Raw genomic sequence first — 27,707 nt, 5'->3', positions numbered from 1 at the left:
ACACACACACACACACACACACACACACACACACACACACACACACACACACACAAACCCTTCCTACTTTTGCCTTCACAGACACGCACACAGCGCCTGCACGCACAAACGGAAACACTTATCTGTCAGGATTTATTTTTACTTTTTTTAAAGGTGAAGTACAGATTAGTTTGTTTTATTTTTACTTTATATTTTTTGTGAGTTATTTTTATGTAGGCCTATTTATTTTTTGGGCTGTGAAAAGAATAATTTGAGTTTCTATTATTTCTTATGGGAAAATTAAATTTGGTTTACAAGAACGAATTATGCTTGTAATCCAAGGTTCCATTTTTTTCTTTCAAGGCAAGTATTTACTTTTTTTTTGACAATTTATGTTGCATTGGCCTTTTTTTAGGATTGGACCAGATCACAGAAGCCTTAGATGGCCCCTTTCAACATTTATGAGTGATTCTTGAGGAATATTTATAACAAAAAATGTAAAAATTACTTACTGTACCTTTAAATAAAAGAGGCCTATCACTTAATATCTGCTGCAGGAACATTGTCATTGTACATGTTTTTCAAATTTAAAAAGCTTTCCATTTTTCTTCTAGCTGTTGAAGCCAGTATTTTCAGCATGGCATCTAAACGCATCAGTAGCTGCATAGTGAGGCATTTGTCTACTTCTGCCTGGAGGAATCAGATGATTTCCAAGACGTTTCACTACACATTACCCAAAACTGAAGACCTCAACACAATACTTAATTATTTCAGCTCTCTTGGTATGATTCAAGGTTGTTTTTAGCAGTTTGCTTATAAAATTTCTTAGAGCTACTTATGCAGATAGATAGATAGATAGATAGATAGATAGATAGATAGATAGATAGATAGAGTACACAATATAAAAAAAATATATGAAACATTTTGAAAGAAATTTTGCTAAAATGTTTTAATTATCAAGACTTTTGATTCACCTGGCATTTTTAAGGTAACATTTTATTATATTCTTTATAGGTTTACTGTGCAAGAGATGCACCCTGTTACTACCAACCAAGGAAAGACTAAAGCTTATTTATAACACACTTTCACAGGTATGGTCAAATATCATTCAAATACAGTCTTTCATAAATGTGGCAGTGAACTTTAGCAAAATCAAGGTGAACAAATCAATGGCCCATCCATCAAATAGCATTTTTTATTGATTAACTAAAAGAGATCATTCTTAACTCAGCTGAATTTAAAATATATGGAATTGTGAATAAGGCTAGATATTGAACAGCTTAAATAAATGGTGGAGACCTGTCTTACATTCTCCTAAAAGCTGAACACTTTAGAAATGTGAAAACGCATTAATGTATTCTTGCTTGATTTTATATCCTACCTGGGACTAAGTGATATAAAATATAAATACATGTACTTAATATCCATAAGAGAAATTTTACAATAAAAAGAAGAGTTTATGGTTGTGGATGAAAACTGTTGTAAGAAAGTAACGCTCCTGGTCACATTTTTAGAATCATGAATGTAAATGACTTTCTATTTGTGCAGAAACTTGCACTTTACAAATTCTCTCTCAGTCTAGACTTGACGCAGTGTAACTACATTGTAATAAGTTTTCCTGTTCTCCACACTATATGTGATTTTTTTTACCCAGAAAAAACAAAGGCAAAGACAATTTAAGTAATTGGGCCCAAATTCCACAACCCTCATTCCATGCAAACATGCATTTCAGAGTTAAGGAGACTCAAATGAAGCTTTTGCAGTCCCATCAAGATAAGTCGAGTGTTAGTACAAATTTAACTCTATTCTTTCCCTAAAAAATTGCTGTATGGGGGGCTTCCAGTCTAGCTAACAAGGCGATGGCAGCATAGGGAAAGAGGGTCGTGATAAGAAGTGATAAAAGTGCCTAATATAACTTGCCTAATATAATATTTAGTAGAAAACAAACTTCAACAAGAGTAGACATATCAGGCTTGCAGAAATGCCTAAATATGGAAAGAAAGCCATACACAAGTAGGGTGGGGTATAATGCGTTACTGTGTAACATGTATTACATACATACTGTATTCTCATTAATTTTCCTGATAACGCAGTAATTGTAAAATGCATTACATTTTAAATGCATGTAATTTGATTACAGTTACCAATGTCGTTAGCATTATGTTACTAGCATTACAACTGTAGTGTTTAAAAAATAATCAGAATGCATTTAAAAATCACGTTTTGCATGGGAGCATCAGTTAACAAGCACGTGCTTTAATCAATTGTCTGAGAGCTTTATTGTTTTTTACCTTTGATGTTGTAACAGGTTCGCTCTTTTTGCACCACAGACACAAGGATACGAGGCAAGGTCTTACAGGAAAAGAGGTGATTTTATTTAGAAAAAAAAACAGGGAAGGAGAAGCGTTAAAGGAGGGAGGAAGGGCAAAGAAGGAGGATTTTTAACGCAGAAAAAGTCAGAGATCCATTAACATTAGATCCATTAACATTAGTTCGATATTAACATAAATTCGATAGTAACTATTCAAGCATTATATTATGCAAAAAGAATAACATAAAATGACTTTACTGTATTTGCGGATGAATAACTAGGAATATATATTACAAAAGTATAAAATTTGTATGTTCTAAATTTTAAGCCACTAAACCAAAAGACAAAGGAAGATATAAAGAGATGGATTACTCCCAATTCTAAGTTTTGAATCTTGAATTGAGTGTATTAAAATGAATATTTTGCCTAGAGTATTATATTTATTCCAGACAATTCAGATTGAAATAAAAGGTAGGCAATTTACTGATTGGGATAAGTTAATATCACAATATATTTGGCAGGACAACGAAAAAACATGGATAAGATTCCAAACACTCTCAACTCAATTGGGGAGGGAAAGGGGAACTCTTACCTGTTTTAATGACTACTACATACAGTAGGAGCCCAACTGAGAACCTTGATTTGTTGGTGTAATTTAGATTATCGTGCAAAGAAGATGGAAAGTAATTGAACAAAACATATTGGGGCCATTCCAATATAGGCACGTTTAGGGGATAAAAAACAAATAAAGGATTTGAACAAAAAAGGCAATAAACAGATTAATCTCTCTCTCAAAACATGATTTAAAATAACTTAATTAAAGAGATAAAGATATTGAGATGGTGCACCTATGATCTCCACTTTGCCTTTGAATAAATTTGATATAAGTTACTGGAGATGGGCAGATTGGGACCTTTTTAAAGGTAGAATATTAAGACAATAAGTCAATAAGTGATTTCCAAACATTCTATACCAGGAGAACCAAAAGCATTCGATCATGAGCTATTAGTGCCTACACAGTGGACTTAGGGCTTAAGGATATTTCAAGACTTTACATGGGACATGTGACTAATTGGGTTAGGATAAGCTCAGTGTCATGAAGAACATTTGGCTGGAAAAGCCTCAGTAGATTTTTTATTCATTCATTGATTCATCATTTAGGCTCTTCCAGTTTTTGGAGGACTTGCGTTCTCACAGTGCAAATCACTATCACTTGTTCTGGTCCTGCCCAAAAGTGAATATTTTTTGGTCTAAAATCTACACAGAATTTATAGTTATAGTTGAGATTGGTTCTTCTGTTTTCACAAACAACACTTTTAAATTTGAAATCAAACCGTCTCTTTGGAATGCTAAGTGTAGCTGCTAAAAGGTCTATACGAAGGAAATGTAAACCAGATACTCCAACTATTAATGACTGGTATGATATTATTTATGACATTTTTGTATTGGGAAAAATAACTTTCTCAATGAGGCTACAGGAAGACAAATTTGAAGAAATTTGGGAAAAATGGAAATGGTATATCTCTCTGAAATGCCCATATTTTGCGTTATAGTTTTTTTTCCCCCTATTATACAATTAATTACATACATACATACATACATACATACATACATACATAATAACAAATAATGCACCCTACTATGTTCTTTTGTATAACATAGTTGATTGTCTACTATAAGAAAATTATATATAATGGATAGATAGGTATAAAAGAGTGCAAAGTAAAAAAAAGATTCGGTTTGCGAATGTTCCGCATGACAAGCAAAGATTTTTAATAAATTTTGACTTGAAAAATGAACAAGTCTTGGTTTACGAGTGCCAAGTATCATGTATCACACATGCGCTTCTCGTTTTGACGCAGAACGTCACGTGATTACAACTGAGCCAATGGCCTTTCTTAATGCTTGTCTCTTACTGGTATAATCAACATCCATACACTCGTGTACTGTTTACTATAACACTGTGACCACGTGAGTGTGTGTGCAAAACATTTTATTTTGTGACTGTATGTGTGTGTGTTAACAGAGTGCGTGTAAAGCAAAAGCAAGTCTCATTAAAGAGGTTAAAGATCCATTTTTTCTCTCTCTCTGTCAGCCTGTCGTTATGTGTGCATGTCATTGGACACTGTGCACACACACACCCCTTCTCTCACCATCACACACACACACACACACACACACAAACACACACTCTGCTCTACACAGAAACACTGCTCTGCCGATTATTTTTAAAGATAAAGTTAATTTGTTTTAGTTTTTGTCATGCACACTCAGTCCGCGACCGGCACTAGGACCCGGAAGTATAAAAAGGGTAAACAAACCACTACACTCCGCTCAGTCATTTAAGTTTGCCCATGTCGCCTCAGACCGTTTCACCGAACCGTAAGTACTCACCCTCTTGGGTTTACTTCCAGGGTTTACTTAGGACGCGGGTTCGATTTGTGTCTCTCCCTTGCTCCCTATTCGTGAGAGTCCTTAGATCAAATCGCGTGATTATCCTGCCTATTCGTGTCACTCCGCGTTTGGGTTTACCATTCACGCTACAAAGGGCTAACCGCTAAAGCTAAGTCTTCTGGTCTCCTCGGGTTAGTTCCTGACAGTATTTTAACTTTACAGCAGTAATTCCATTAGTATGCGCTTACGCGTGAGTTTTTTTTTTAGCAATATTCCTTGTTTATTTCTACAGATAAAACAGTCTTTCTATTAATGTGTGTGTGTGTATGTGTGTGTGTGTGTGTGAAACTCAAATAAAAGAGGAGGAAGGTTTACTGTGTAAGATGAGAACATGAAGGGGGGGTTCTGATTCCTCCTCTCCTCTTACTTTATGTGTAGCTTCACACACAAACACACACACACAAACTTATTCATTATCGGAGTGTATATTCCACCTAGAGCTGGAGCTCTGTGAACTGTCAGGCTTTTGAAACCGATTCTGAAGCAGATGGACATCTCTGCTCTTCAGGACTGTTTTAAAAACACTGACTGGAACATGTTCAAGGAGGCTGAGGCTGCAATTTACTGCGACTTCACCAACTTGAAGGAGTACACATCATCAGTGACCAGCTACATCAACAAGTGCACCGATGATGTCACTGTCTCCAAGAACATCATCTCATGCCCCTACCAGAAACCATGGATTTCTGCGGCGGTGTATGCACTTCTGAAAACCTAAGACTCCAAGTTCAGAGCAGGGAACAAGGTGGCCCTAAAAACAGCAAGGTCATCAAAGGGTCTGGAAAAGAAAAACCACTGGTTATTGATACTCATCAGACAGAAAGGTTTCAGTTTGCTAGGGAGCATAAATATTGCACTTTGGAACAATGGAAAAAGGTCATGTGGTCTGATGAGTCCAAAACTATGGAGGCATCAGGGTAGGAATGTGGCAATGTTTATGTGGCAGTAAATTGAAGTCAGTTGGTGACCTGAATGTACTGAATTCTATCAATGGATTTTTTTTTCTTTCCTGATGACACGACCAGATTGCAGGACTAAAACTATAAATTAGTGGGGAGCAGAAGAACTTGTCATACATAAATTGGCTACATTGCACACATACACTGAAGCTATTTTTTAATACATTTAAATACTTTTATGTGTTTCAATTCTTCTAGATTCCCTGTTTCATGATTGAGAAATGTGATGCACTACCTTTGTGCCAAGGTTTTGTTTGCTACGGAGTGTTCTTGCAGGCAAGTAGACTAGGTTATGGAACAGATTTTGCTTTTATGGTAGATTGTGCCTGGAAATGTAACCTGGAAATGTATATAATATTAAAAATATTATCATATTATTGTCGTGATATTATCATATATATCAGTACAGTATATAACATATAGCAATACATTTAGCATTAAATATTAAAATACAGTACATGTTTTTTCTTTTCCTGAAGTGTTTATACATTTTTTTAGCTGACTCTATATATGCTTTACTTTCTTTTATGGGTGTTCTAATATATAGTAATTACACTGACTATTAGACGCAGCATGGATGAAAACCTGTACGGTCTCCAGTACTGAGGAAGGAGCAGCTGCCTGCCAAAATTCACATTAAAAACCAGTTACAGGAGCATTTTCAGCAAGAACACACATCTGATAATGTTGTCTTTGTTGAAATCTTTTGGTCAAAGTTGTATAATTATTATTAGAATAATCTCACTGGGAAGGCCTTCCACTAGATTTTGGCAATGGCTGTTGTGGTTTGCCCATTTGCTCACAAGAGGATTAGTGAGTGCTGGTAAGGAGGCCTAGGATGCAGACAGTTTTTTAGTTTATCCCAAAAGTGTTCAGTGTCCTAGTGGAACAGGCTTGGGCCCTTTAGTGCCAGTGAAGGGAAATTGCAAGCCTACAGTACATCATACAAAAACGTTTTTATACAATTGTGTATAAATCTCAGTACGAGGTATCACAGCATGTATGTTTTATTAGAAGATTGTATTTAAACAGTGGCCACAGAATATAAATATTTTTGCCAATTTCATATCAGTTTTACTTTTGTGAAAGTATTTCATTGCATTTGTTTTACACCTTTTTATAGACCTTTATAGCTGGTTGGGATGAGTTGGAATGTCACCGGGTGTTTAACTTTTTGTGTAAAACCACACAACTTCAATGGAAAATAGAGGCAGCTGTTACATGCAAGCCAGGTATGTTAAAGTGAATTTTGCAATCTGGTAAAAATGACTAACTGTAAATGCATATTGTTCTGAGATGCTAAAAAAAGTTAATTATAACAGTTAACCATGTTACATAGTTGAGATTTTAATGATGGAAATGATGAAAATGTAATCAATTATAATATTAATAATAATAATAATTATAATAATAATAATAAGATGAGGTGCTATTTCAAATCCTTACGAAGTTATAGTCTTTTATTAGAAGAAAGCTTTGCTGTGTCAGGTACTTGCCACAGGTTGGAGCTGGAGGTTCGCTTTTTCTGCAGAGGCGTCATGTTTGACCAGTGGAAAAACAGAAGGGATGCTCATTTCTGGCTTACCTGCATCCTCAGACCATGGCCAATCATCAGCCAAGCTCGTCTACTCTTTATCCTCTTTGGCCCCTTGCAGTCTGATGGTAACATCTCAACCCCTTCCCTGTTTTAACTGTGCCATAGCCTAAAATGCTCAGTACTTAGTAAGTATAGATTGTTTGCACATGAAAATCGTCACTTGGAAAAAAATATTCTGCAAAATGTTGGATTAACGCAATCAACAGCTACAGTAATATTCTAGCAGATAATAAAAAGCCCTGAAGCAATTACAGTGGAACCTCGGATTACGAGCTTAATTCGTTCCGGAAGTGGACTCGTATTCCAAAACACTCGTAAACCAAATTTAATTTTCCCATAGGAAATAATGGAAACTTAAATTATTCGTTCTACAACCCCAAAAAATAAATACATAAATATAATTAATACAAAATATAAAGTAAAAAAAAACAAATTAACCTGTACTTTACCTTAAAAAAATGTAAAATTAAACCCCGACAGATAAGGGTTTTCGTTTGTGCATGCAGAGTGTATGTGTGTAAAATGTGCGCGCGCGCACACACACACACACACATTAACGGATAGACCGTTTTTAAAACCATTTAAAAATTAGCAAGGAACATTCCTAGTCACACTCACGTAAGGGGTCTAACAGGATCACTGCTGTAAGTAAAACAACAACAACAACAAAAAAAATTAAACAGCTCCTCACCTTTGAAAACAATCGCGACAGAGAGAAGTTTGTGTGTTTATTTGGCAACCTGAGAGGAGGGGGGCTGAAGGGGGGCTCGCTCGCGTTTACGGCCCCCTTCTCTCAGGTTGCCAAACAAACACACAAACTCTCTGCCTTACACAGACACAAACACGCACACTCAAAAACACTGCAGGCACTAAGACCCAGCAGGGGAGACGATAGGTCTCGACTTTACAGCTCCCCTTCTCTCAGGTTGCCAAATAAAACACACAAACTCTTCTCTGTCGCGATTGTTTTCAAAGGTGAGGAGCTGTTTAATTTTTGTTGTTGTTGTTGTTTTACTTTACAGTAGTAATCCCGTTAGTATGCACTCACGTGAGTGTGACTAGCGATGTTCCTTGCTAATTTTTAAACGGTCTCTCCGTTAATGTGTGTGTGTGTGTGTGTGTGTGTGTGCGCGCACACACACATCTCACACACACACACACACACACACAGCGCGTGTGTGTATTCACCCAGCAGGAGACACGATTACCTACAATTCTGCTGCAAGAGAGAGAAAAACCGTTGGCTCACTTGTGATGACATAACGCTCGTTGTTAAAACAAGAAGCGCATGCGTGAAACATGATACTCGGTGCTCGTTAACTAAGACAATGCTCGTTTTTCAAGTACAAATTTATTAAAAATTGTTGCTCGTCTTGCAAAACACTCGTAAACCACGTTACTCGTAATCCGAGGTTCCACTGTAATCCAACACTTATTTATTTTTATTTTTATGAATAACACTTTCCGCTTAGCATAGACTATTAAATAGGAGGCTCTACTGAGATTAGGTATAACTCAGATTTCAAACTAGACTGCATTTTTAAGCAACACATCAAGACCCTAGGTCAGTCCACACCAGATGTGTCTCAGCTTTATTTCGGGACAGACAACTGGCCGAAGAAAAAGCAATACTCTGAATTTACTCCTCCACACAGTTTTACTTATATAGATTTTTTTTTATAGATTTTAAACAGGGATATAACAGGGTAAACAAGTAATGTTTTAATACAGATTTTATAACCCCCTTATAAACCCCTATAGGACCCACCCTTCCCTTCCCTGACTCCAAGCCAGCTTAACATGTATAAGAAAGGCTAGATGCCAGGCATAAAAAAAAAAGAGAAACGAAAAACAATTACATGGAGCTGGACGTTTTTTGGTTCTGCGTGCAAAAAAAAAGGGAAAAGAAAAGAAAGAAAAAAACAATTAAATAAAAAGGAAATAAAACTATAAATGTGTACAAAAAAAGGGAGGAAAGGCCACCACACCTGTTGAAATTTGAAGTCTGAATAACAGATTGAGTAGTGAATCTTCTCCAGGGACAAACAGGACATAATACCTCTGAGCCCTTGGGGGTGACGTGGCATCCTTCCACTTGAATAAAAGAGAACGCCTGGCCAGGAGTGTCGCAAAAGATAATAAACGCTGTTTAGCTGGAGTTAGACGCATATGAATAAGAGACACCTCTCTGCTTTTACATTTATCACAACAAGAATCGACGTCTGGGTAGAAACGGGAAAGTTTAGGTTTGGAAAAATGAGCCCTTTGTACACCCTTAACCTAAAAAAGAATAGCAGGCACATAAGGAGGTTGAGTTGACAAGTTTAAGAATTGAATTCCAAATATCATCTGACAGTGACAAATTTAAATCTTTCTCCCAAGCAGTTTTAATTTTACTCAAAGGGGTGTGACTCAAACCAATCAATTCACCATAATTAGTGGATATAAGGCCTTTTATGCAGCTGAGACAAACAGGAGATGATCTAGAATATTTGCAGCAGGAGCCTCAGGGAAATTTGGTATAAAAGAGCAAATGAAGTGTCTTACTTGCAGATATCTGAAAAAATGAGAATTGGGTAGGTTAAACCTTTCAGAAAGCTGTTCGAACCATGCAAACCTATAATCAACAAACAGATCTTTGCTTAATGCCCTTATTGTACCATTCCTGAAACACTTAATCATGTAAAGAAGTTTGGAAGAGATGGTTAGAGACGATAGGACTGGAAAGAGAAAAGCCCAGAAGACCGCTTTCTGAACTGAGCCCATACTCTCAAGGTATGCCTACTGTAATAACTAAATTATTGATTTATTTAATTGAGGTGATAGGGAGTGCAGATCCAAGGAGTGCAGAGACAGAGAGATTTTTGACAGACTTTATCTCCATTTCCACCCAGGCAGGCCGTTTAGGTTGGTTATGAAAATATGTCCAAAAAGATGACATATCAAATGTTTGCTGCCCAGTAGTAAAAACGAAGATTAGGTAGAACCATACCACCATCTCTTTTAGATCTTTGAAGTAGGATGTTTACCTTTCCAAAGGTAAGAAGATATAATTGAATCTAAGGCACCAAAGTAAGATCTGGGAATAAAAACATGTACAGACTGAAAAAGATATAAAGATTTAGGAAGAATATTCATTTTAATGGCATTAATGCGGTCCATTAGGGAAATGGACAGTGGTGACTACTGTCCCAAGTCCCTTTTTTTGTTTGGTTCAACAACCTAATTAAAATTTCTTTGAAAAGGTGTTTGTGTTTCCTTGTAATTGTATTACCAAGATACAGAAGGTAAACTGATTTTTTACTATGTTGAAAGGAAAATTGTGCATACCAGTTGTTAGTGCTGTATTATTTAGCAGAAAAAACTTTACTTTTGTACAAATTCAATTTATATCCTGAAAAATAGCTAAATTCACTGAGCAATGACAGCACAGGTGGCAGGGTGGAGACTGGATTTGATATATAAAGTAGAAGATCATCCGCATAAAGGGGAACTTTATGTTCTTCTCCCTGCCTCCAAATCCCGGATATATCCCTACAACTACGGAATCTCATTGCTAGTGGCTCAATGGCAAGGTTAAAGAGTAATGGGCTAAGAGGACACCCCTGATGAGTTTCCCGCTGAAGGCTGAGTGGTTGAGACTGCTGAGCATTTGTCAGAACTAAAGTAATAGGGCTTGAATATAATAATTTAACACAAGTGATAAAACTTTTAACCAAAATATAATTTTACTAAAGCCTTAAATAAATACTCCCATTCCACATGATCAAAAGCCTTTTCAGCATCCAAAGAAAGGACACACTCAGGGATCCCCTCTGATGGTGTGTAAAGGACATTCATAATGCGTTGAATGTTAAAGTAAGAATAGAGATTTTTGACAAAACCGCTCTGTTCCTCAGATATAATTGAAAGTAGAACATTTTCTAATCTACGGGCCAAGACTTTAGCAAGGATTTTAAAATTCACATTAAGAAGAGAGATTGGTCTGTATGAAGAGCACTTTGTTGGGACTTATTCTCTCGTTGCTATGAGGGTGATGCGAGCCTCATTAAATGACGCGGGCAGCTTACCTTGCTTGAAAGATTCAGATAGAACCAAAGCTAGTTGTGGTGCAAGATATGAGGAGAATGATTTAAAAAACTCTGCAGGGCCCAGGCACTTACCAGATTGCAATGATGAGATAGCTGAAATTATTTCCTCTTGTGATATGGCCCTTCCAATCTTAATCTAGAATCTGGGGACAGTGTTGGGATATCTAGTCAAGTCAAGAAATTCTCAACTGAACTATGGTCCTGTGGGAACCCAGAAGTATATAATAGAGAATAAAAATTCCTGAATGCATCATTAATATTAGAATGGTCGGTAGTAATGGTACCATCCTCCATCTGAATTTTTGTAATGTGTTGCTATGCTCTAAATCCTCTTAACTGGTTAGCTAAAAGTTTCCCAGATTTGTCACCATCAATGTAAAATTGGCTCCTACTCTTTAATAATTGACGTTTAATTATGAGTGTTCAAACTTAGTTTGCAATTTTACCCGTTTTTTATACAGATTGGGGTTTTTACATAGAGCATACTGCTGATCAATTTCTTTAATGTGGTTGGTCAAATCGTTTTGTTCTTTATATTCCTTCCTTTTTATATTTGCACTGTATAAAATTATCTGTCCCCTGAGGTAGGCTTTTAGAGCATCCCAAACAGTTACACGCGACACTTCAGGTGTTTCATTCGTGTTTAAGAAAAAAACTATCTGGTCTTCCATAAATGTAGTAAAATCGTCCTCTATCAGTAACTCACCATTATAGACATAACAACTGGAGCATGATCCGATATCACAATGCTCAGATAAGCACAAGAATCATTGGGATCAGTTAATTATCTATTAAGAAATATTTAATTCTGGGGAAAGTATGATGAACATTATCAATTCTCTCTTTTTGGATTAAGGAAGCACCATATGTAAAAAATACCAAAGCTGCAAAAATAGGACTGAAGTAGCATGGCGGTTTACTCAGAGGTATAGGATTGGGAGATGACCTATCAAGTGATGGATCTAAACAGCAGTTAAAGTCTCCCCCTAATATGAGAGAGTATGAGCTCAGATCTGGTAGAGCAGAAAAAAATGTTCAAAGAAGGAAACATCATCATAATTTGGGGCATATAAATTAGACAACACTACTGTACATTAGTATTAAATAATTTCCCTGGAACAATTATATAACGACCATGTACTGTATATCCGGAATAACGTTATGATGCTTAAAAGAGATTTTTGGATTAATGAGAATTGAGACGCCCATAACTTTGGCCTGATAGGTAGAGTGGTAGTGCTGCCCTCCCCAACGCAACATACAGCAAGAATTATCAGAACTGCGAATGTGAGTTTCTTGTAAAAATGCAATTGTAGTGTTAAGTTGTTCAAGGTGTGAAAGCACCTTCCTTCTCTTGATGGTTTAAACCTTTAACATTCATCTCACAAAGTTTAAAGAACTATTCATACTCCCTGAGAGAAGATGCAGGTACAGTAGATAAACATAAATAATAATACTGAAATGCCTAGCGTCAGCCTTAAAATAAAAGTGTATAACACAGAGCAACATACAGTATTCAGTGGCGGACTGGCCATCTGGAGCACCGGGAGTTTTCCCGTTGGGCCACTGGCAAATGTGGGCCGGCCCAGTCAGTATGCAAATATATAAAAAATCACGGAAACCATAATATTGGTTACGCCTTTGGATGAGTGCGTCGATCGCACGAGTGCCGCCGACAAAAATTGTGTGTTTATGTCACCACGCATGCAGATGTATTGCCCTCCCTCAATATTAATTACTTATTCCATCCGTGTTCTGAAACATGCCCCGCCCCGACATCTTCACTTTTAATTTATGGAGGGAGAGATATTAATCCTTTCTCGATGCAGGAGATTTCTCTAAGCAAAATAACATTAATTTCCATAAATGAAAAGGAGGAAGAAGAAAAGGTGGAGCAAAAAGTTACACGAAAAGAATAAAAAGCTTTAGAGGTAAATGCTGTAAAATGCTTCAAATGAACAGATTCTGCTTTTGGCATAAAGGAAAGTTACAGTTCCACTGGATCTAGCAGCCCACCACATCAGCAGCATTAACTCGTGCTAGTAATTATTATGGTAGTCAATATTAATTCAAAATAATGTTTCTCAGCATTCACATTCAAGATGGCGCCGGTGAGGTCGGCTGCTGTCACGACTGCTCCAACCACCTTTTCTTTGTTTTTGTTTTTTAAGTTAGTTTTCTGCGTTTTAAAATCGGCAAAATCACCATTATTAAGTGCATTAGGTACGATACGTTTTTAACTCCGGATCCGAGCTGGCCAAATGAGATCCTGAGGGAGAACAAAGGATGGGACGCGAAGCGGTGGCCACGAGGGAAACAAGCCGGCGTCAGGAACAGGCTGAGAGCCCGTGCATACCGCACACCTCAGCCTAGCATCCTGCTTGCCAATGTCCAGTCACTGGAGACCAAACACAATGATCTCAGGGCCAGGATAAAGTTCCAGAGAGACATTCGGGTTTGCAAATCTCCTTTGCTTCACCGAGACATGGCTTAACCCAGTGGTGCCGTGTTTCTCGGTTCACTGCATGGACAGGACGAGGCGGTGTGTGCTTAATGGTGAACAGCAGCTGGTGCAACAGCACGAGTGTTGTTCCTCTTACACGCTCCTGCACACCCAACCTGGAACTACTGTCCATCATGTGTCATACCTCAGGAGTTTACATCGGTCATAATCAGCGCTGTTTATATTTCACCACAAGCGGACACGGACACTGCCTTATGCGAGCTTACAGTACATAAGGCTATATAAGACACTTACACAACAAACACAACGCCGAACTTTCACCAGCATACCACCTGCCACCTACTCAAGACACAATCTCGCCCTTCGTTTAGAAAATCCGATCACGCTGCCGTCTTTCTCATGCCAAAATACAATCAAAGGCTGAAACAGGAAGTTCCGGTTCAGAGGGAGGTCACGTGCAGGACACACTTTATGACGCAGACTGGAACATGTTCCGAAAACAGCTCCGATGACGGTAGCGGGTTTACGCAAATGGTTATGGGATTTATTGGGAAACTAGCAGATGATACCGTGGAAAAAAAGACTATCAGAACGTTTCCCAACCAGAAGCCGTGGGTGGATAACACCATTCGCGATGCTCTGAGATCTCGCACCGCTGCCTACAACACGGGACTTGGAACCGTACAAGGCTGCGTCATATAACGTCCGGAAGGCTGTGAAAGAGGCGAAGCAGCGCTACAGGAGGACACTAGAGTCACAGACTCTAGGAGCCTGTGGCAGGGACTAAGGACAATAACGGACTATAAAGCACCAACATCCGGTATGACGAACGCGCACGTGACTCTGGCAGACGAGCTAAACACCTTCTATGCTCACTTTGAGGCTGCAGCTAAAGATGCTAGCGATGCTAATGCTAGCGGCATTAACAACTGCAGACAGGAAGACACTGTCAGCACTGGCAACGCGTTCATCATTCTGCTTCTCTCAACGATTATCGCCCTGTAGCCCTCACCTCAGTAGTGATGAAGTGCTTTGAGCGCCTGGTCAGAGACTTCATCATTTCTTCACTACCGGACACACTGGACCCACTACAGTTTGCATACCGCCCGAACCGTTCCACAGACAATGCAATCTCTCATCTCCTCCACACATCACTCACTCACCTGGACATTCGGAAATGGAATTTTGTTAAAATGCTCTTTATCGACTACAGCTCTGCATTTAATACTATAATTTCCTCCACACTCACCACCAAGCTGGAGCACCTGGGACTCAGCTCATCAATGTGTCAGTGGATCTCCAATTTTCTGACTGGCAGACCACAGGCAGTAAGGATGTGCGGACATGTCTCAGCCTCACTTACTCTCAGCACTGGAGCCTCTCAGGGTTGTGTTCTGAGCCCCCTGCTGTACTCTTTGTACACCCACGACTGTGTGGTCACTACCAACTCCACCGCCATCATCAAGTTTGCTGACGACACTGTCGTGGTGGGCCTGATCACCAACATTGATGAGTCGGCCTACCTAAAAGAGATCTGGAGAACTGGTGCCAGAGGAACAATCTCCTCCTGAACGTCGGCAAGACAAAGGATCTGATAGTGGACTTTAGTACAAAGCAGGAGAGGAACTACCAGACCCCCATCATCAACTAAGAGCCCAGTGGAGAGAGTGGACAGCTTCAGATACCTCGGTGTTCACATCACGCAGGACCTGTCATGGTCCTGTCACATCAACACTGTGGTGAAAAAGGCCCTACAACGTCTCTACCACCTCAGACGCTTAAGAGACTTTAGACTGCCCTCTAAGGTGCTCAGGAATTTCTACTCTTGTACCACGGAGAGCATCCTGACGGGAACCATCACAACCTGGTTTGGAAACAGCACCATGCAGGACAGATGAGCTTTACAGAGGGTGGTGCGATCAGCTGAGCGCATCATCCGCACCGAGCTCCCTGACCTGCACTCGATCTACAGCAAGCAGTGCTGGACCAAAGCCAGGAAGATTGTGAAGGACCTCAGCCACCCCAACAATGGGATTTCACTGCATATCATACTGTGTATGACTATGTATGTGACAAATAAAATTTGAATTTAAATTTGATTTAGCGTAAGCTAATGCTGCTACTGATTTTGGTTTAGCTTACCTGTTAAGTTTTATTGCCATTATTTTTAAAATATTGTCTTTATAGATTCATATGTTGTTTGTGTCTTGATGTACTTTCCTTTGTTCCTTGTTTTACTTTTATAACCCAATATATGTTCAGTGATACTTTAAATAATATGTTAAAAAATGTATTGATTTCTGTATTGTGTTAAAAATTTATCTCTATATTAATGAGCCAATGTATTATAATGTAGGCTGCTGTGGGCCAGAAGGTCCAGGGCCACTTTTTGATCCCAGTCTGCTCCTATCTGTATTAAAGGTTAATAATTAATTCCAAAGCCTAAGGGAACCAATGCAGTGGTTGCAGTCAACACAAACCGAGCCTTTTATCAGAGGATATCTCATTTGCAATAAAGCATCGGGATGTCCACTACATGTCATATTATAAGGGGGGTTGTCATCCTCACTGGATTTAGCTAGTGTAATAAATTGTGTCATTTAATACAGTTTTAATTCCGACATATACTTCTGCATCAAGTCAACGGCGGAGCCCACGGTGTTGTGAATGTTTATACTTTTGCGCTGGTGTCTCTGCAATTACTCACATAAGCCAAAGTCTCTACTCCACAGTTTTAGGTCACTTCACAATTCTTTGGTGAGTTTATTTGGAAGTGCTGACAGGCTGAAATAGGCTATATTATTGCAAACAAAACCGCAATAGTGTCTCTATCTACATCTTTAATCTGAAATCGGGTTGCGGGGTAGCAGTTCCAGAAAGAAACCCCAAAATTCCCTTTCTCCAGCCCTTTCCCTTTCTATCAGGCCAGTGTGGAGATGTAATCTCTCCACCTAGTCCTTAGTTTGCATTTATACAAAAAAAATCAGTAACTGGTTTATATGTATTTGCTAGTCGTTCAGCAGCCATAGCATATTGAGAATGTGGCACGTCTGCTCATCTTCTGTGAAAACAATTTGCTACAGTGTGCTGGCTTCTTCAAGACAAGGGCAAGCAGAACAAGTAAGGCCATTAATGTCAGGCTCTTTGATCAGGAGTGGGTCTAATCAGAGTTTCAGCATAACCTTCCTTAGTCCAAGTTCAAAATAAACCCATATTAACTCATATTACGTGAGAAGGAGAGAGAGAAACTGGCTGCAAGATCTTCAGTGCATCTTATAATAATCCATGTACACAGTTAATTAAATCAAGAGCATAAATTCAGTAATCTGCATTCTCAATTTATTTAATTGTATTATTTTATTACTATTAATCTAAAGAAGAAGAAACCAGAAAGGCATTGCTACCATGTGGACCAATCACACTGGTTGCGATCTGCATTACCACACCATGTAATAATTTTTTTTGGGGAGATGCATGATAGGCTGCACTTTAGAATATGACGTAGGATACGTTGCTTTGTGAGACATATGGCATAGACTTGACACAGCCTTCAGGAAGCTTCTTTTGCTTTATCAGAGAATAAATGAAAATAATAAATTGAGAGAGAGGTTGTGTTCTGAAAAACCTGCTCTTTTGTGGATGCATATGGAAATCAGTCATATTAATGCAACAGGATCCTGACACTTCAGCCTGCATGCATCTTAAGAATGGTAAATTTAAACCACTCCCAGAGTGATGAGCAATAAGAATTGCCTTTTGTGAGGCCATGGCTGGCATCCTGTCTTCTTGTTTTGATTTAGACACATGCATGCAAGTGGTTGTACCTAATTTTAACTGTATGAATGCTGATTAGATTTCTGAGGAACAATTGGCTACATATTAAAACCTGTTCTGTGTATTTTTTTCTTGATAGACTGTAGTATGGACCATGCAGTTAATAATTATGCCCAGAGAAATTAATATGAAAAAAAAAAAAACATGGAATTTAAAGAATGTGTACTTACTTTCATAGCGTTGGTGATCCCACCCTAACATTTGTGAACAAAAGGTCTACTGCAAATGCAGTCTGCATTTTTTTATTTATTTTATTTTATTGCTTGTCCTTCTCAGGGAAGCTGGGCTGGCAGGATGTGCAGGATGGTGCAGTAGTGCATAGTGCTGTAAAGGATTTGGCCATGGCAATCATCCTCCTTTATGAAAACACTGATGATAAAAGTTGGAGCACTGACACAGTTCTTGCCATAATGAATGAGATTATTGGTATCAAAGTGTAACCCTGTATCCAATAATAGTTTCATGTGTTAGTTTCCTAATGTGTTCACAAAAAAATCAGTAACTGGTTTATATGTGTTTGCTAGTCATTCCACAGCCATGGCATATTGAGAATGTGGCACGCCTGCTCATCCTGTGTGGAAACAATATTTGCTACAGTGTGCTGGCTAGCAAGGCCATCAATGGCAGGCTATTTGAAGTCTCCCGACTCATGATTTTTCTTATTCTGGTAAGAAATATATCTGTTTAGTAAAGCATAATTTAAAAATGTGATAGTTGGGGAGTGAGAAAATTATGAAAGACTCATGTATGGTTGCTCCAGACAAGAAGTACAACATTTCAAGTGTTGGACCGTTTAAAAGACAGGTCTAAATGCCAGTTCTTTATATTTCTGTCTATATACATGCCATTCTTTAAAAGGTATCATACTAGTATAGACTAGATGACTTATGCAGTTATGGAAATATTACTTTAGCCATTGTTATTTCATTTAATGTGGACATACAGATAAGCAGATGAAGGTTATAGTTTATGCTCATAAGGCCAATAGTGGCATCTTGGTGGTATAAGGACTGAGCATTTACTGTCATACAATAAAATTATGTCCAGGCAAAGTCTTGGATTTTGGAAAGTGTATGGATTTAAGAGCTCTTTTTTTAATAACAGTGCATTGTTGCCCTTTAAATGAGCATTTATTTTCATTATTAAAAAATGAAGGCAGTTTTAGAATGATTATTTGTAGATATTATTCACTCATGTGTATTCTAGCTTTGTGGGCACAAAGGGTATGCATAGGCACAGAGGGTTTTTTAAACCAAAGAGTCTTTTAATAATAAAAATAACACAACATGAATAATAAAGAAATAAAACAATGGAACAAACTCAAACAATAACCAAAAGCACAGAGCGAGCCACAAGCTCTATGACTTTACGCACATGACTTAAGCTCTATGGTGAAACTCAGGCTCTATGACTTTACACACAAACTAAGCATGGAGCTGAAACGGAACAAGACAAGATCAGAGACATGAAGGGACCAGAGACACAGAGAGATTAGAGACAGGACCAGAGACACAGAGACTAGGGACACACAGAGACTATGGCTAGCTACATGGCAATCAGCTAAGCATGGCAATTAACTAAACATACACTTAGCTAAAACATGCAATTAGCCCCACATACAATTAGCTAAACGCACGGGGATATCTCAACTGGGGGACACAATCAACAATACTTACCTAAACTCTAACACTAACAACATTTTACGAAACCGAATCAGCTCCACACACTGAAACACAACGAACCTAAAACATAAACACCACTAGAGCCTTCTTATAAACACAGAACAGAACTTAAATTTAAATACAAATTAAAATACAAATTAAACTAAACAAAACAAAATGCCCACATAGTAACTGTAAACATAAACAATGCTCGACCCAGTTTCCCAGAATAAACAGCTATTTATAGGCGATCTAATCAACTGCCTCGGTTCAGGTGAGCAGCCACATCACCTGACCGAGATGCCTTTTGAGAAACTGAGTCTGCAAACCAAAACTACACAAACTAAACAGTTGGGCGGCGGAGGCAGCGCTGTGTCACTCTTGTATGTAGAGCATCGCATACACTTGGGGCTTTCGGACGAAAGTGGAGCCCCCACTTGGGGCTCTCGGAAGGATGTGGAGCCCCCACTTGGGGCTCTCGGGCGAAGGGGACTTTCCCTGTTCTGCCGTGGGGCAAGCTGCTTATCTGCTGTCAGTTTGCCCCGGCGTTAAGGTCCCATCCCCCTTTGCTATGCCCTTGGTAGGGCCGATCATTCTGTCACGAACTGGGTGTTAGGGTTGTTGTAGCTCTGGGCACAAAGGGCAGGCATAGGCGCCGGTTTTTTTTTTAAACCAAAGAGTCTTTTAATAATGCAAATACCACAACATTAATAATAAAGAAACAAAACAAACAAAGGAACAAACTTAAACAATAACCAAAATCTCTATGGCGAAACACATGCTCTTTGACTTTACACACAAGCTAAACATGGAGCAGAAACAGGACAAGACAAGATCAGAGACACGGAGGGAGCAGAGAGACACAGAGAATAGGGACACACAGAGACTAGGGCTAGCTACATGGCAATCAGCTAAGCACGGCAATTAGCTAAACATGATAAATAGCTCATCATAGCAATTAGCTAAACATGGCAATTAGCCCCACATACAATTAGCTAAACACATGGGATATCTCAACTGGGGGACACAATCAACAAAACAAAACACCCACATAGTGACAGTAAACATAATGCTCGACACAGTTTCCCAAAATAACAGCTATTTATAGGCAATCTAATCAACTACCTCGGTTCAGGTGAGCATTCGCATCACCTGACCGAGGTGCCTTCTGAGAAACTAAGTCTGTAAACCAAAACTACACAAAGTAACCCGTGACCTCTAATATACTATATACATATAGTATACTGTACAATATAAATATGAACTGACATAATCAGAATAATGATGAAATTATCATACAGTAAATTGCTTGAGATGGCAATTTTTATTGTGAACATAAAAATATTTCACATATGAAATAAGTGAAAAAGGAACAGAGATATGTAATAATTGTTCGAATTCAGTACTTAATGTATGTTTTAATGTCAGTACTTATGTCTGTTTTAAAATTTGTTTATGAGTACTTAAGGTATATCAGTTATGTTTACATTTTGTAAGGGGAAAACACATTGCCTAGAAAACTCTAAATAGATTTGTAATAATACAGAGATTCATATATTGTCAATCAGGTGAGTGAAAAGGATGGATACTGCATGAACTGGGTGGTTAAGATGACTCAGCAGGTGTGTGGGGTTTTCTCAGTGGCATTGGAGAAGCGGTCCTTCATTAACACAATGGAGAATATGTTTTCTGAATTTACAATGGAACTTGTTGAGTTTGTAATCGCAGGTGAGAACAGAATACTAAACTGTTGCACAGATAATTTAAAGGAACTTTTATTGACCTTAAGCATGACTAACTGTAATTCACAAAATGCAAACTCAAATTCACTTTAATTTATTATTATTTTTTTTACTATACTTTCTTTTGTAAATCTTTCTGTACAATTCCATATGTAAGCACAATTTGTCAGCTCCAACACACAGTTCTACTGTAATTATGGTAATAATGAAATAATGATTTGTTAATTTGTACTTAAACAGGACACCAAAATGAAGAGATGGACACTGCGTTAAGAAGTTTAAACAGCCTCTTGATTGCAAAAGCCCATTTTCACACAGAACTTGTGTTTTTATTCCTCAAGGAAAAGTAAGCTCACAACCAGGCAAGCTAAGATGGTTGTCAGAGCCTGTTAAAATTTAACGGAATATATAATATAATTGAAAGATATTCCTTTGTTGGAGTTTATTACAGTTGGTTTCCCTGCTGTATTACACGTGCACACACACACACACACACACACACACACACAGAGTAAACCTGATTATTAACAGTATGGCAAGTCAGAAAGTACCATACATTCACTTTATTTCTTAACTTTATTAGTAGAAATAGTGTTCAGATACATCTTGCATATTTGCAAGTAAAATACTTGTTTTGCAAAATTGTATTTGGTGCATTATTAAACATGTGCATATGTTCTAAGATAAGCAATTAGTTATTTAAAGATTTTAAATTAAATTATTGAAAGCTGGAATATAGTCTGTGATTCAGGGACTGTTTATGAAGGGAGTGTTCCACTTATAAAAGATGTTCTGTTTGGTGCAGTGTAAAGCTTGTAAGAGATGCATTTTCTAAGGTGTGTAATTTGTACTACTTGTTCTTTGTAAATAAGAAATCTATATAAACATCCTATATATGTATACATTTGTATACATATATAGGAAAATATATGAAATCCTGAAAATATATTAAAATCCTCGATTTGTAAGTAATAAAAAAAACAATCCAAAATTCTCTGTCTTTTTAACAGGAAAGTAAAAAGTTAAATATGTACATACTTTACATAAATAAACACATTTATTGTTCAGATTGATGTGGGGTGATTTTCAGCTCTTTTAGTGCTTTATAAATGCATTTTATTATAAAAATCTCATATTAAGTTAGACATGAAAATGTGTCCTTTTTTTCGCATGATTAACGTATGAAATGAAAGTCAACTTAAACATCATGTTTAATGAAAGAAATAATAATATGCACCAATTCAGTGAACTCTCATCAAACATTTATGTGCATAGAGAAATGAGCTTGTCTTGGGCTAAGAATGCATCTTTCTGTGTGCTAACAATCGTGACTTTTTGAAACCTCATGATTCCTAAGGCATAGGCATGTTCAAAGATAACTTGCACTTGCTACACTAAAATATTGAATGGCTTAAGAGTGTTAACATAAAAAATTACATTTGAAAAAAATATGAAAAGATCTCAAATATGGAAAAGAGGCAAAAGGAAAATAAAGTATTTGTCATCTAATGGTCTCTAACTCTGTGAATTATCTAGTCCCTGGTTATGTTCATGCACAAATGAACTTGTTTTGCACTATGAACCCCAGTGAAAAAAAAAAAATTGTATTATAGTACACTTTTCAAAAATATATTATTGGAAAATATACTTTAAGTGAAAGGTTGGTCTAATTTCCAAAGTATACTTATTTAAACTTGTTTTTCAATGTATTTTTGGTATACTTTGAAAAAATATGCTCGAAATAATAATTGTACAAATGTACAGAAAGTATACATTAGAAAACTATTTTTAATATTCAGTAGTCTCTGTATATTATCAGTTAAATTTAAATGTACTTATATTTAGTGCACTACTCTCTCGTGCTTTTAGACTCGTTTCTGCACGCTGAATCTCACTTTCTCGCGCGCACAATGTTAAACTCGTTTTTGTGCGCTGAAAATCATTTTTTCCTGTTTAAGATAATTTATGTTTGCACTCTCTCACTCTTCTGTGTGCTTACAGAATAAAGTGACACACACAGAATAAAGTGACACATATCTTTGTATCTATTCCAGCCAACCATAGACTAGTATTCGGCGCCCCACCAGCCAATCAGAGATTGTAGGCGGGCAGATTCGGAAAGTCCGCTCTCTGATTGGCTCCCCAGTCCTCCACTTCTAGTTTGAGTTAACTGCAACATCGCGTGCGTTAGTTCGTATCGTTATTATTTTATTTTTATCGGCATAAGGTAAATTTAACAATTTTTGTTAGGTAATTTGTAATTAAGTACATACTTTAAACTATAGAATGTATTGTCTAATGTGTTGTTGCTAAATCTCATGTACTTTGCTTGTGGTATAATGGCTCCGTAGCTCTCGGCCTGTTTTCAGTCTCTGTGTAACAGAATCAACACACCAACTAATACTTTACCTGTATATTCTAATACTGATGTCTGTCTGTGTCCACACACCAGGTTTAAACTAATACTGTACCTGTATACTCTAATACTGATGTCTGTCTGTGTCACACACCAGGTTTAAACTAATACTGTACCTGTATACTCTAATACTGATGTCTGTCTGTGTCCACACACCAGGTTTAAACTAATACTGTACCTGTATACTCTAATACTGATGTCTGTCTGTGTCCACACACCAGGTTTAAACTAATACTGTACCTGTATACTCTAATACTGATGTCTGTCTGTGTCCACACACCAGGTTTAAACTAATACTGTACCTGTATACTCTAATACTGATGTCTGTCTGTGTCCACACACCAGGTTTAAACTAATACTGTACCTGTATACTCTAATACTGATGTCTGTCTGTGTCCACACACCAGGTTTAAACTAATACTGTACCTGTATACTCTAATACTGATGTCTGTCTGTGTCCACACACCAGGTTTAAACTAATACTGTACCTGTATACTCTAATACTGATGTCTGTCTGTGTCCACACACCAGGTTTAAACTAATACTGTACCTGTATACTCTAATACTGATGTCTGTCTGTGTCACACACCAGGTTTAAACTAATACTGTACCTGTATACTCTAATACTGATGTCTGTCTGTGTCCACACACCAGGTTTAAACTAATACTGTACCTGTATACTCTAATACTGATGTCTGTCTGTGTCCACACACCAGGTTTAAACTAATACTGTACCTGTATACTCTAATACTAATGTCTGTCTGTGTTTACACACCAGGTTTAAACTAATACTGTACCTGTATACTCTAATACTAATGTCTGTCTGTGTTTACACACCAGGTTTAAACTAATACTGTACCTGTATACTCTAATACTAATGTCTGTCTGTGTTTACACACCAGGTTTAAACTAATACTGTACCTGTATACTCTAATACTGATGTCTGTCTGTGTCACACACCAGGTTTAAACTAATACTGTACCTGTATACTCTAATACTGATGTCTGTCTGTGTCCACACACCAGGTTTAAACTAATACTGTACCTGTATACTCTAATACTGATGTCTGTCTGTGTCCACACACCAGGTTTAAACTAATACTGTACCTGTATACTCTAATACTAATGTCTGTCTGTGTTTACACACCAGGTTTAAACTAATACTGTACCTGTATACTCTAATACTAATGTCTGTCTGTGTTTACACACCAGGTTTAAACTAATACTGTACCTGTATACTCTAATACTAATGTCTGTCTGTGTTTACACACCAGGTTTAAACTAATACTGTACCTGTATACTCTAATACTGATGTCTGTCTGCAGACTACAGTTTAAATTTTAGTTTGTGTGTTTGTTAAATACAAATAAACTATAGGACTGTTTTTTGTAACCTTGTGCAAATTAAATCTGTTGAACTCATGAATAAAATCTCCCTCATAATTACTGTACTAATGTAATGTGTTTCAAAAACATGTTATAGTGTAGAAAATACATTTAGCATTTGTAAATTATCCTAAACACCTTTAGTGTACTGGTAATACATTTGCAATACTGTAATATAGAAGGTTTTATGTACTGTATGATACAATAAAGTATATTTGTATTAAGCACAAAGTGTACTTTTTTAGTATTTGTAATTGACAAGAAGTATAACAGCTACTGCTGTAATAAAAATATATACTCATAGTATATTAATCATGTATTTGTAACACAGTAAAAATAGCTGTAATGTACTTATAATATATTAAATATATACTTAAATTGTATTAATTACTGTTAGGTATGTACGTTAGTACACACACAGCATATACTTTAAGTGTACTAAGTATACTTAAAGTTGTTCCACTTTAGCACACAAAAGTAAACTTAATACACTTAAAATTGTACTTTTGTACAATTTAATTACAACTTAAATACACTTAGTACAAAATCAGTTTTTCCAAAATAGCAAACTTCAAGTATACTAATCACTAGTCTGGCTGCAAGTACATTTAAGTATGCTTTGGCATGCTAGGATTTAATATACTTAGTATACTTTTTTTTTTTTTTACTAGGGAATGCTTGTGGAAAAGTTAAATTTGCCCTTCCTTATGTCCATAGATGAATTCTAGCTTCATGACAATTTGTCTACTTGTATCTTAACAGGACCACCAAAATAGTGTGTAGTATACCTCCTGCTATTTTAAATGTGTTCCAATTTGTTTGGGAAAGTTTGTACAGAAAAATGTGATTTACCTCTTGTGGACCCTGCATCTGGCTGCATAAGAAAATGTCTAGAACTGTGCCTTGCTTACAAGTTTATTTAATAAGTAATAATATGAAATAAACACAACAGAGTTTGTGTGTAGGTAATTAGAACTTAAAATATTTTTTTTCTTTTGTTAAGCATGCTAGTATTTAGTCAGTTCAGCACAGCCACAGCTACAAAATTTTCCACCAGCAACCAGTGTGTACAATAGTGTCTTCTTGAAAACATATTGTATTAGTGATGAAAATGTGTTCAAATAATTCTTCACATGTCTACACACTGAGTTAAAGAGACTCCCATTCAGGCCAGAACTAAGTAGTTCTACTTCACTGCTGATGCAGATGCTGTACAGACTAATAACATTTTCAAATAGAGAGGTACATTTTCTGAGGATATATATATATATATTGTATATACAAAATTGTGTGGCATCACAGCAATAATCCTGAAAGACTAATTAATTACCTGAGTAAAATAAGCACACCCCATGTCTCTATGACAATAGGATCCAAATTTAAGTTCTGTTTCAATGAGGAGTATCTTCACCATTATATGTCAATGGGGCAAATTTGGGCACCTCTTGCACCCCAGGGGTAAAATTATGACCTCTTACGAATATGTTCTGACACTACTTGCTAGCCTCTCTTCAAATGTGCTGAACTGTAGTACATTTTATATTGCTATTGAATTCTTGCTCTGCACTATAATCCTTCAAAGTTGGTTTTAATTATATGTCTACAGGATTTTTTGGGGCGGTTAATTGGCCCCAAACCAAAGTTTGTATGGAAGAAAAAAATAAAATAATAACACTAGAGAGGTACGTTTTCTGAAGAACATTTGAGTGGTTTTTGCATGGCAAAACTCTGGCCTAGTGCTAGGCTTCACAGCTTCAAAATGATCCGGAGAGACTGATTGGTTGCCTAAGTAAAATGAGCCCCCTTGTTAGCATGATGCTATCTCTATTAGCATGTTGCTAGCAATGTTATTATTAGCATGTCGCTAGCATGAGGCTAACATGATTAGCATGATGGTAGCATTATGCTATCTATATTAGCATGGTGTAATGTTTATTAGCATGATGCGACCATGATTAGCATGTTGCAGGCATTATGCTATTTATATTAGCATGTAGCTAGCAAAATCATTAGCATATTGTTAGCATGATGACATGATTAGCATGTTGCTAGAATGAAGCTAACATGATTAGCATCTGCTTGCATGACTTCAATGTGATTGTCATGCTACCTCCCTCCTCTCATTTTACACAATAAGAAGCCCTCCCTTCCCTCTTATTTGAGAAAGGAGGGCTACTGTGTGGGACGACTTTCACACACACACACAATGGAAACACTGCTTTATCGGAAAACTTAACAAGGAATCTCTAATGACATTCGAGTGCACGCACACTAACAGAATCACTGCTGTAAAGTAAAAATAAAACAAATTCATCTGCATTTACCTTTGAAAAAATCGTGACAGGGCAGTGTTTCTGTTAAAGTGTGTGTGTGTGTGTGTGTGTGTGTGTCAAGGTGAAAGCAGGAGGACGGAGGCACACACCCTCTAATGACACTCACGCCAACGCACACACACTAACGGAATTAGTGCTTAGTGACAGAGAGAAATACAGGAACTTTAACAAAGAAGATCTCTACAAAACACAAAATAAAAGATTCTTGACGTGCACATACGGTCAGAGAGTAATAGTATAATGTACACGCGCACAGATGTTAACTATATGAGTGGCGCATGCGCACTGAGACCGAGCATGGAAGATGATTACCCACAATTCCGCAGCGCGCGAGAGAGAAGAAGCATTGGCTCAGTTGTGATCATGTGACTTTCGGCACCAAAACAAAAGGCGCATGCGTGCCACATGATATTTGGCACTTATAAATCAAGACTCACTTGTTTAACAAGGCAAAATAGATCAAACAATTTTGCTCGTCTTTG

The 27,707-nt window shown here is 37.3% G+C and overlaps 1 protein-coding gene across 1 annotated transcript in view; it reads left to right on the top strand.

Annotated features, from left to right (window-relative positions):
- The window catches only part of LOC128524000 (F-box only protein 47-like), a 29,855-nt gene extending 8,413 nt beyond the window's left edge, over positions 1–21,442 (top strand). The window contains exons 3-11 of the mRNA XM_053496262.1: positions 594–761; positions 994–1,070; positions 5,902–5,979; positions 6,827–6,935; positions 7,192–7,365; positions 17,966–18,115; positions 18,214–18,356; positions 20,919–21,078; positions 21,333–21,442. Coding sequence (XP_053352237.1) covers positions 594–761; positions 994–1,070; positions 5,902–5,979; positions 6,827–6,935; positions 7,192–7,365; positions 17,966–18,115; positions 18,214–18,356; positions 20,919–21,078; positions 21,333–21,442 — 1,169 coding nt within the window. The remainder of the gene's footprint in view (positions 1–593; positions 762–993; positions 1,071–5,901; positions 5,980–6,826; positions 6,936–7,191; positions 7,366–17,965; positions 18,116–18,213; positions 18,357–20,918; positions 21,079–21,332) is intronic.
- The last annotated feature ends 6,265 nt before the right edge of the window (positions 21,443–27,707 follow it).

This window comes from Clarias gariepinus, chromosome 5 (genome assembly GCF_024256425.1).
Source record: "Clarias gariepinus isolate MV-2021 ecotype Netherlands chromosome 5, CGAR_prim_01v2, whole genome shotgun sequence".
Taxonomy (NCBI): domain Eukaryota; kingdom Metazoa; phylum Chordata; class Actinopteri; order Siluriformes; family Clariidae; genus Clarias; species Clarias gariepinus.
This window is presented reverse-complemented; position numbering and strand designations above follow the sequence as displayed.